General features: G+C 48.8%; 1 protein-coding gene across 1 annotated transcript in view; it reads right to left on the bottom strand.

Moving 5' to 3' along the window:
- Positions 1-395: 395 nt before the first annotated feature.
- The window catches only part of LOC122130241 (protein MMS22-like), a gene marked incomplete at its 5' end in the record, with an annotated part of 14610 nt that continues 3175 nt past the window's right edge, over positions 396-11830 (bottom strand). Inside the window, 11 exons of the mRNA XM_042704894.1 lie at positions 396-776; positions 949-1116; positions 1311-1407; positions 2041-2207; positions 3330-3541; positions 4932-5095; positions 6009-6165; positions 6663-6805; positions 7242-7354; positions 7849-7999; positions 8264-8457. Coding sequence (XP_042560828.1) covers positions 701-776; positions 949-1116; positions 1311-1407; positions 2041-2207; positions 3330-3541; positions 4932-5095; positions 6009-6165; positions 6663-6805; positions 7242-7354; positions 7849-7999; positions 8264-8457 — 1642 coding nt within the window. The remainder of the gene's footprint in view (positions 777-948; positions 1117-1310; positions 1408-2040; positions 2208-3329; positions 3542-4931; positions 5096-6008; positions 6166-6662; positions 6806-7241; positions 7355-7848; positions 8000-8263; positions 8458-11830) is intronic.

Genomic DNA, 11830 nt, shown 5'->3' with positions numbered 1-11830 from the left:
ATCAATAAAGCACGACTATGGAGCAGCTCCTTGTTTAAAGCACCGGTGTCTTCATTTCAAATGGGCAAATCTTTTTGTAACATAAACTTTTGTGAAGATCTCATGGAATAATTCTATACAGTTGGCCTGGAGTGTGAGGTACCAACCCACCCTAGTTTCACCACACCATGTCAAGTATGAGTAATGCAGAGCTCGCTTATGACTCAGACATAAGCCTTTAGTTTGATTTATTTTATTAGGACACTCTTTAAAAATACAATAGTTTAACAGACTGTACAGAAGCTATACACTATATACATTTCACACACACACACACACACACACACCACACACACACACACACACACACACACACACACACACACACACACACACACACACACACACACACACACACACACACACACACACACACACACACACACACACCAGACTGCACGGACACAGGGAGCCGTCTTGTGTGACTTGTACATGACTTTCACATACAGGAAGAAATAAATGTATCCGATGTACCTCCTATAACTAGACACTGTTTGAGGACTAGAAGGTGTGCTACAAGATAATCCCCCCCGGCCCCCCAAGTAGCCTGATTAGGATGGGAATGTACTGCAGGACACTGAAGGCCCTGTGGGTCCTCTGCTCCTTCCTGGGGGAACTGTGAAGAGCCTGACTGTGAGTGTGAAGGATCAAAGGTCAGAGGTCATTCAGCATCCAAGCACACCATCTCAGCTTTGCCATTCTCTCCCAGTTGGCATAACAGCCTCTTGTAGGAATTTCTGTAACACACACACACACACACACACACACACACACACACACACACACACACACACACACACACACACACACACGTAAATCACATTACATGGGTGTGTAGAATAGCATACACACTGGATGCAGATTGATTATATAGACATCTTGCAGTAGTGGGTCAGACGGTGGCGATACCTTAGTGAAGTATTTCTCCCCAGGCCTCTTTTCTGTTCTAAGTTCCGCAGGCTTAATGACAGAACTGGAATTAGAGTTTCCACTGAACACCGGTCCACAATAGATACAGTCTCTAGAACACTGTACATCTGCTGGTCGTACACACCCTCATTCTCCTCCACAAAGGTCCTGCATTAGACACACACACACACACACACACAGTCATAATTCATAACTTATAATTTATGCCATTTGTATACACTCAATGACCAACTCATATCCACACCTGGCGAGTGAAGTGAGGAATGCTGTTAGTTTCAAACACACACACACACACACGCACGCACTCTTGGCAGTGGCTGAGTCACATGTTGATGACACACCTGAGAATGGAGACGGTCTGCTCACAGTGGCCTTCAGCAGATGAGGAGGCGCACCTCTCCACCACCAGCTGCACTGCCTCAGCACTCAAGCGCCTCACTGAGAGAGGGAGAGAGAGGGAGAGAGGGAGGGAGAGAGAGAGAGAGGGAGAGAGAGAGAGGGAGAAAGAGAGAGGGAGAGAGAAGAGACGTGAGGGAGAAAGGGGGGTAGGGCGGGTGGAGAGAGACAGATAATGAATAAGAGCGAGCCAGAGAAGAGAAGAGAAGAGAAGAGAAGAGAAGAGAAGAGAAGAGAAGAGAAGAGGCGGGGGGGTTAGTGCCTCAGTGCTTGCTCTAGGGGGTTCAGGCTCTGGGCTCTGGGCTCTGTGAAGCGCCTACAGACAATTTCAATTGTTACTGGTGCTACCTAAAAACACTGAACTGAGTTGAACTGAACTACACAACTTCATACAGTGGGGCCCCTTGGTATGTAGTCTCAACTTTGAAAATAGTTTGGCGATCGCATAGTCACAAACTCCCCTTTGACAGGACCTTGAGCAGAGTTTTGTCAGTGAAATGTCTTGCATCATTCTGTGTGGGGTCCTTTAACGCTCCACAATGCTCAATGAAAACTCTTAAGATTTAGTGCTATTGTTATACTTCAGTGATATCAAGACATATTATGACATGTATTGTATTATATTATATTGTTTCGTAGGGTAGGTGGCAATACCCAACCCCCCCTCATCCTCACCCTGAGGCTCGTTGACCAGCATGAGGCAGCGCAGCAGGGGGGGCAGGGGCAGGGTCAGCAGGGCGGGGTCTGTGTCAGCGCTCCGTCTCAGGAGCTCCAATAGGAAGGCGAGGACAGCCGCCAGTCGGGGAGGAGGGGCGTGGCCTTTGAACTGGAGGAAGCTGTCGCTGTGAAGGGGGGAGGAGGGTCAGAGGTGTCAGTCAGGAGACGGTGAGATGCAGCTCTGGAGCCTCAGCACTGGAGCCCAATAGCACTGCGGTTAAAAGCCATATAGTATACTAGGAAAATACTAGGAAGCAGCCATTACTTTAAAAAAGGAGAAAAGAGTTGAAACATTCTGCAGACCCGAATAACATTTGTTCTTCATCGTTGTTAAGTTCTCTGCTTTAAATTCTGAAACTGTGGAGCCTGAGGATGTCACCCATTACCACCGTGTGTGTGTGTGTGTGTGTGTGCCTTTCCCTTAGCGGTACATTCTTGTTGGGAAACTGAACAGCTCTCCAACCACAACTTCCAAAACTGTGAAGTGTTGTTGTTTACACTGAATTTGCAAAAAGTGAAATGTGTAAAATATCATCCGTCACTTCTGGTGTTTGTGTTTACCGATGTTAGCATCTTCCATTGGATGGTGTGAATCAACAGCTCTCAGAGTTAAAGATCGTATGGCTCAAAGTGGAAGATCAACTTTTAAAGTATGCAAGCGAGTAGAGTTACGTCCTGGTTGCACGCACACACACACACACACACACACACACACACACACACACACACACACACACACACGAAACAATGCCAGTGTTTCTTCTCACTCATTCTCACGATGCATCCACACTATGGTGACAAGAGGATTAGTGTCAGTTTTTCCCGGCATATCAAAGTTGCACTTCAAAAGTAAAACTGCTCGGTTAAAGACAACAACGATCTGTTTTCTTTGAGAACTGTGTTGTGCTGCAATGTGTATCAGCTTCAGCCAGTAGCCATCATTCCTGCTTAAGCCAATTGGAAACACTGAATACTTGGTTAAACAGCAGGATGTAATTGTAATAGTAGTAGTAGTGGAAGTGGTACAAGTCATTATTGTAAGAACAGTATTATTAACAGATGCAGTAGTAACAGTAATAGCATTACAGATTACTGACTACAGCATTTGTAGTAATAACAGTATTTGTAGTATAAGTAGACGTAGTAGTCATAGTAACAGTCGTCCCTGTGATGGTGCTATTGTAACACTATCGTGGGCTTAGCTGTATAAACTGACGATCAGTACGATGAAGCTCAGGTGAACATACTTCAGCACTTGAAGGATATTCCCCCTCAGCCCCGCCCCTCTGGGTGTGGGTGTGGCCTCACAGGCAGCCAGCAGGACAGGGTGATTGGCTATGGCGCCCATGGAAGGCGTGGCTGGGAGGAAGCGGCCGAGGTATTGGTTGATTACGCTCCGCAGCTGCTTCTTGAGATGCGCCCCCTGGGACTGGGACACGCCCACTGCCACCGCCAGACCCTATCAGAGAGAAGGGGGAGGGGACGGGAGGGGAGGATTTAAATGAATGTTTGCACCACCAACCCCCCGCCCTACTCCTGACACCACGTTGCATAGATTGAGATGCTCATATAGCCCATTGCTTGTTTTTAATTAAAAAAACAGATGCCCATCAGCTGTTACATAGCTTTTCTTAAACATCGTTTCTACATTTGATCAGCTAACATTTTCAATTGAATTCAAATCAATCAGTTACATGTTTAATTAAAAGAAACAGATGTCCATCAGCTGTTGCATAGGTTTGCTTCTACACTTTGTTTCTACACTTAAATATTTAATATAATCAATATTTTCTCAGTTAAAAGTTTTAATATTTTATTTGATCAGAGGTCTTGTTTGAAAAGGATCAAATCGGGCCTGGATCAAATGGGGTTTTGTGATTGGCTATGTATCGTTCCATTCTTTGGCTCTATTCATGTTCGGCATATGTCCGTTTGTATAAATAATTAGGCTAGCTATCCTTTCTAACGTAAATGTAGGCCAAATGGTAGACACTGACCATTTTACAGAAGAACAAAGTAGGCCATAAACTCATCACCAAATAGGTGATGAGTCCGCTCTTACAGGATTTTTTATGTGTGATTTTTTTGCGTTCTAAAAATGTACTCCACATATAGTAGAAAACGGTTGAGACAGACAGTGCATAACCTTATGCCACCATCAGGAGGCCGGAAGAAGCCGAAATAAGTTGCAATTAAACATTAAGGCTTATTTTCTGTAATTTTATGCACAATTTATGCTGTAAATAAGAAAATATGCAGCATTGCGAAAACGTGTGGTAAACTGCTGATTTTGTGTTTGAATTCGAAAATTGGGGAAGTGTGAGGAACCGATTAGTTCCAGGCTATGCTGTAAGAACACTGCCATCATTCATTTGACCATTAATTGGATAATTAGGGTTCTCGTTCCATTTTTCCACCCTCCCATGCGGGAAACTGATTAAAGGTGCAGTCCTCGATCCTCGCAAAGAATGATTGATATTTGAACTAAACAGCCAATCCAATACAACCTTAAGTGCTACTGAAGCAATGTTGGTGATTGGCTGGAATAGTTAATTGATCAGTCTGAGTCCCTCTGTTTCCCATTTACAGAGTCAGGACATTGCCAGAACTCCATAGTGTTTTTAAGCGCACACTCTGAACACACAGCTAGAGGACAGTGAGGAGAAATTCGCTGAGTTTGACTAATGTGTACTTGGATTATAATCAAGGACCCACCTTTAACTGACTGATAGACAGATTGATTAATTGATACTGAACTGCATCTCGCAGTAAGAGAGCAATTAGACTCCATTCCAGCCGGCATAAGTGTTTGTTTCTCTGACCTCGACGGGGGGGCGGGGCTTTCTCACCTGCAGGTAGAGCGGTAGGCTCTCCTTCAGCGCAGACAGCACCTGCGTGGGCGGGTCCTGCTGGAAGAGCGAATGAGGGAGCAGCAGGGAGTCGACGATGCGGAAGAGCAGCTGCTGGGCTTTAGAGGTGGCCAGCAGAGGGCCCCAGTGTTTCACCAGACAGCCTGAGGGAGAGAGAGAGAGAGGATGAAGGAGTGAGGTGAGGGAAGATAGAAAGAAGGAGATGGAGGAAAGAAAGGAGAGGGAGAAAGAGAGAAATAAAGAGGATAAATTCACAGGCACAAAAAGAGAGACCCAGGCACTGAGGGTCCGCTCCTATTGGGGGGGGGGGGGAAATGGCATCTCAGGAGGGTGCTCAACATGACAACGAGGCATCAAGGGCCGCTCCAAACTGATCAAACTACCTCCCCTCTCTCCTGAGATGCCTTCAAACTGGCCCCGTACCATTTGGTTTTGATGGCAGCGTCCATAGACACACACACGTCGCCTCGCTGTCATAGTAGAACACCCTCCTGAGAGAACAGACCCTCAGTGTCTGACTCTCTTCCTGCCTTTTGTTTTCCCTCTTTATTTCTCTCGGTGTAGAGCCCTACAGTCTGAGAGAGATACCCACCCCCTACACCCTCTACTCTACTCCCTCTCTCTCCCTCTTTTTATCTCTCTATGCAGGTACCTCTCAGCCTCCCCATACACACATACACGCTGACAGACAGACAGAGAGACACACACACAAACACACCCTTAGGCGTGACCACACACACTCTTTCTCTTCATCGCCGTCCTTATTAACACTTCCCTCTCCTCGTGAATCACACCACACCAAGAGTAAGGCGTGCATCCTCAAACAGCACACCCGTGACGTGGGTGCCATTCTCTCTGTGATGCCAGGTGGCACTGCGCCAAGCTTTGGCATTCAACGACATGCAGGTGATAAAACACTAAGCGTGTGCCCAGTCAGGGTGGCACAGTGGAGGCCAGCCGCTGGCCGCTGTGCCAGCTTTGCTCTTTAATAACATAAAGGTGCTAAAACCCTGAAAGTGCATCTGTGCCATGCGTGGTGCCATGCGTGGTGCCCACCTACTGCCCAGTAGGACAGCTGGAGGCCCTCCTGGCTCTTGTTCAGCTGGTAGGGCTTGATGTACTTCAGGATGTCGCCAACGTAGTCCAGAGCCTGCGTCACCATGGTGCTGCGCTCGGATAACAGCTGCAGGCCAGAATACACCCTGCCCACGGCCTGAGAGAGAGAGAGAGAGCGAGAGAGAGAGAGAGAGAGGGAGAGAGAGCGGAAAGAGACAGAAATCAGCAGGATTTTTTTTTTTTTTTTATATTGACTGTACATGTTGTTTGCACGCGCACATGTGTTTTCAACATGTGCCAGGAAATACATTTACATTTACATTTAGTCATTTAGCAGACGCTTTTATCCAAAGCGACTTACATATGTGTGACTTACAATGTATACACATTTTACATTTACACTGATGGCACACTGCACATCAGGAGCAATTAGGGGTTCAGTGTCTTGCTCAAGGACGCTTCGACAGGGAATCGAACTAGCAACCTTCTGATTACTAAACGACTTCTCTACCTCCTGTACCACTGTCGCCCCAAATATATGTGAGTGTGTGTGTGTGTGTGTGTGTGTGTGTGTAACAGCACCTTTATGTTTGTGTGTATGAGTGAGTGAGACAGAGTGAAGGGTTAGTGTGTGTGTGTGTGTGTGTGTGTTACCTTGATGAAGACAGCGAGTGCTGGTTTGGGCTCTGTTTTAACAGCAGAGGGCTGCAGTCCTGCTCTCTGTAGCACAGACTCCACCTCTGGCAGCCTCATGACCAGCCTGGTCAACTCACACAACTGCTCATCCAGAGCCCTGCCTACAACACACACACACACACACACACACACACACACACACACACACACACACACACACACACACACACACACACACACACACACACACACACACACACACACACACACACACACACACACACACACACACACACACACACACACACGAATCAATCAATCAAGTATACAAGCCTGAGTATACTGTACACTTGTATCATTTACATGGAGACACATATTCTTTACCCTACAACAAATAACACAAAGGTAGTCCAAGACCAGGACACAAACTGCACTGTTTTAGCCTCAGTCACACCCACACACACACACACACACGCACGCACCCACACACACGCACCCACACACACACACACACGCACCCACACACACACACACACACACACACACGATATCTCAGCTCAGGGGGCACATAGGGGCCTTCCCCTGTGCTGGACTCACCTGCTCTGCTCTCTGTGCCATCCGTGCTCCTGTGCAGGTGCTGCTGCAGCACACACCTCAGCCACGCCCGTACACACACTCCCTGCGCCGAACCCACACTCGCCACCACATCACTGATGGAGGGAGCGGGAGGAGAGGAGACAGAACACAGGGTTATGGTAGATGTGTGTGTGTGTGTGTGTGTGTGTGTGTGTGTGTGTGTGTGTGTGTGTGTGTGTGTGTGTGTGTGTGTGTGTGTGTGTGTTTATTGTGCATGTGTGCATGAGAGAGGAGAAGAGAGTTAACACAGGGCGATGACAGATGTGTGTGTGTGTATGTGTGTGTGTGTTTGTTGTGTATGTCTCTATTCAAGGACCAGAATCAGAATGACAGTGTGCTGTAATTGTTACAACCTTACTGTGTGTGTGTGTGTGTGTGTGTGTGTGTGTGTGATTTGTTTCGTTTGTTTCATTTCGTCCACATTTCAGCATGGTTCAGTCCAGACATCCTATGTTTATATACACCTGGCCACATCAGACTACAGCGAGGCTAACCCAGCTATGAGAACAGGGGGAGTGTGTGACGGGGGCGACTGCTCTGCTCTGCTCTGGTCTGGTCTGCTGCTCACCTGTTCTGCAGCAGGTGGTTGAGGTAGCGGCTGACCAGCAGGGGGTGGAGCATCTCGTCCCAGCCGAAGCATTGCATGATGGACTGGACTGGGTGGGGCTGGAGGTCCGGAGGGGCGGAGCTGGGCATGTCCAACGCAAGGACAGTAAACCCTACAGAGAGAGAGAGAGAGAGAGACACAGACATAGAGGGAGAGACAGAGAGAGCAGTAGGGTTAATGGAGGGTGAAGACGGAGAGGGAAGGAAATAGGGGAGACAGAGAAGGAGGGATAAGTGGAAGACGAGACAGAAGAGTGAGCAAGAGAGAGAAGGGGGGGAGAAAGGATGGAATGAGAGAAAAGGAGTTTGAGTGGGGGGGAGAAAGGATGGAATGAGAGAAAAGGAGTTTGAGTGGGGGGAGGGGAGGGGGGACTCACCTGCGGCGGCGTCGGCCAGCTGTGGAGGGGGGGTCTGGGAGAGGCGCAGGCTGCGCAGGAAAGGGAAGAAGTGAGTCCAGAGTGCGGAGGCTACCGCCAGGTGGTGCTCTTTAGCCAGCGAGGGAGGAGGGGTCCAGCCAGAGGAGGATGAAGGGCCAAAGGATGTGGACTGAGAACAGCGCTGGTGAACACGCCTGAAAACACACACACACACACACACACACACACACACACACACACACACACACACACACACACACACACACATTATTGCACGCTTTCACCTGTTTCTGCCATTCACTTTCTCCCAGCCTTCTTACTATTCTGCCTGTCTGTCTTTCATTTTATGTACCCCTCACTGCCATCTTCCTCTTCCTCTGTCAGTCTTATTTTCCAGCTTTCCTCTTCTCTCGACCTCTCTGCCCCCTTCTCCCTCCCATCTTCTTCTCTGTCTTCCTCTGCATCGTTCCCCCATCTCATCATCTCACTATCACTCCATCCCTTCCTCCCTTTGCTGCCGTCACCCCCCCCCCCCCTGTTCTCTTTCTCTTTCTTTCTCTTCTCCCCACCCCACCCCCCCTCCCTGAGGGGATTAGTGTGTGTGTGTGTGTGTGTGTGCGTACGTGCGTGCGTGTGTGAGCGTACGTGCGTGAGTGTGTGTGTGTGTGTGTGCGTGCGTGCGTGCTGGTGTTTTCTAGAGCGCAGTTGCAGCAGCACCAGCACCAGCACCAGGAGGAGGATCTGGAGCAGAGCAGAGAGGAGAGAAAAGCATCAGATGTGTGAGAAGACGTGAAGGAGAGGAGCGTGGACGGGGGGAGAGGAGAGGAGTGTGGACAGGGGGAGAGGAGAGGGGAGGAGAGGGAAGGAGAGGAGCGTAGGAGAGGAGAGGAGTGTGTAAAGGGGGAGAGGAGTGGGAAGTACATGAGGAGAGGAGAGGGAAGGAGGGGAGGGGAGGGGAGGGGAGGAGAGGGAAGGAAGGAAGGAGAGGAGAGGAGAGGAGAGGAGAGGAGAGGAGAGGGAAGGAGGGAAGGAAGGAAGGAGAGGAGAGGAGAGGAGAGGAGTGTGGAAGGGGGGAGAGGTGAGGGAAGTACATGAGGTGAGGAGAGGGAAGGAGGGGAGGGGAGGAGAGGGAAGCACAGGAGCGTGGAGGGGAGGGGAGGGGAGGCGAAGGGAGAAGCATGGAGCAGCAGGGAGGAGCGGAGCGGAGCGGAGCGGGGAGAAGCGGTGTGGCGTGGCGCGGGGCTGATCCCTGGAGCGGCGGCTGGGCCGTGGCGGCTGAGGCTGGGGCTGAGGCTGGGCCCGCGGCGTCTGGCATTAGCCCCGATAAGCAGCTGAAGGAGCTGTAATCTCATTTAGACGCCAGATGATCCCCCGTCCCCTCATTCTGCACCATGAAAGGAGCACCGCACAGCACAGCGCACCGCAGCACAGCACAGGGATGGGCGTGTGTGTGTGTGTGTGTGGTGTGTGTGTGTGTGTGTGTGTTGTGTGTGTGTGTGTGTGTGTGGTTTGGGATGAGCACTACACATTCACACAGAAGGAAACAGGCATATCAGACACAATTTGAAAAAATAGATAGAATAGCATAGATCACACACACTCACACACACACAGTTCAGATATACACCCTTCTTTGTACATCACACATATACGCACCAACTAGAAATGTATCCACATGAAACACAACAGACAGACAGACAGACGCACACGGACACACACACACACACCACACACACACACACACACACACACACACACGCTCCTGCGCCTTCCAGCAAGGTTGGCATCTAATCCAGCGAGCACTGAGACAATCGATTAGAGTCTGAATTCATTAAGCTCGTTACTTGCGGCGGAATGGGCCTTTCACACACATAAGCCCTCATTGTAGCAGACGTCACCAGAGACCCCACTTAATCCTCCTCAGTGCGGTGCCTACACACACACACACACACGCACGCACACATGCACGCACACACACACGCACACACACACAGGCACACACAAACAGGCACACACACACACAAACACAAACATACAGACGCACACAGGCGCACACACACGTTTGCATCAAACATGCACACAGATCAGACACACAGTGATAAACCCACATCACAGAACACACACACAGTGAGATATAGCCTAGCCTATATCAAGCATGTAAGCACACATCAGATTACCTCCCCCCACACACACTAACACACATATGTGCATGAACATATCATATCCAGTGATACCAAGTGATATCCAGTGATACCTTAATCCCTCACAGTGAGGTGCCCAACGCACACACAAATAAAAACACACACACCAAGACATACACCACATCCACCGTTGGAGACCTTTCCTAATTCCCCTGGCAACACACACACACACACACACACACACCATTTCCACAGTTAGAGAGCCTGTTTAATCCTCTCTTAAGTGTAATGTCATAAAGCACACAGGAGTTCTTGTTGTGTAGCCTCGCTTATCACAGATGCACACACCTAATATCTGCAACATGCACACAACATGAAGCCTTCACACACACACGCAGAGCTGAATGTAACAGTTCATATCAAGCCATAAGTCATGTTACCCAGAACACATAAAACTCCAGAGAAGGCACCTTTCATTAAATATGCCTTCTTCTAACACACACACACACACACACACACACACACACACACACACACCTATCTGACTGAATCAAGTCCTGCCCCACTCCCTTCTCTCTCTCCTTCTCACAGTCTCTCTCTCTCTCTCACGCTCACGCTCACACACACACACATTCTCTCTCTCTCTCTCTCTCTCTCTCACACACACACACACACTCTCTCTCTCTCTCTCTCTCTCTTCTAACTGCACCTGCAATACTACCCAACACAAACCCACATGAACAGTTACCTCATTTTACCCCTGCACAGTGGTTCTGAAGGCTTCAAACAGGCTTTAAATACGGCACTCGTGTCTGTGGGACTGGTAAAGTGAATGGGCCGTAAGCACAAGGCCACAGGTGGTCACAGCCGTGAGCATATCCTTTACCAAACCCCACGAACACGAGTTCTACTTCTGACTGAGTTGGAGTTTGAAAACACCAGATTGTGTTTTCGTTCGTTGATTTCAATTTTGTTTATTCATGCTCCGCCTCCAAAAGTTCAGAATTTTCGACATCAAGCGTTGCCAAGCAACGAATGCCGTCACTCTGCAGCAAAGTAGAGCCAGAGAGACAATTTGTGCACATTAATTTGTCCCCTCCCCTGTTTCCACGTTATCTGTAACTTCCCTCGACTCCATTTGCTCCTTTTCCTCACTCCAAACACTGTCAAATGTAACGTTATAAAATTGCAGTTCGCTTTGAATGGATGGAATGTTGGCGTCCTTCACTTCGGAGGCTGAAGTAGATCAAATGTGGAGTGATTAGTAGCTGAAGAGGCCCGGTGTCCAGGTCCAGGATATCCAATCAGATACTAATAAATCGTTCGACCAGATCTAAACTGTTGCAAAAACACAATTTACCAAATGCCGGTCACTCTGTCAATCAGAGTCTGACTGAGAGACTGGAGGTAGAGAAGGAGAGTGTGC

The sequence above is a fragment of the Clupea harengus genome, unplaced genomic scaffold (assembly GCF_900700415.2).
Source record: "Clupea harengus unplaced genomic scaffold, Ch_v2.0.2, whole genome shotgun sequence".
NCBI lineage: Eukaryota > Metazoa > Chordata > Actinopteri > Clupeiformes > Clupeidae > Clupea > Clupea harengus.
This window is presented reverse-complemented; position numbering and strand designations above follow the sequence as displayed.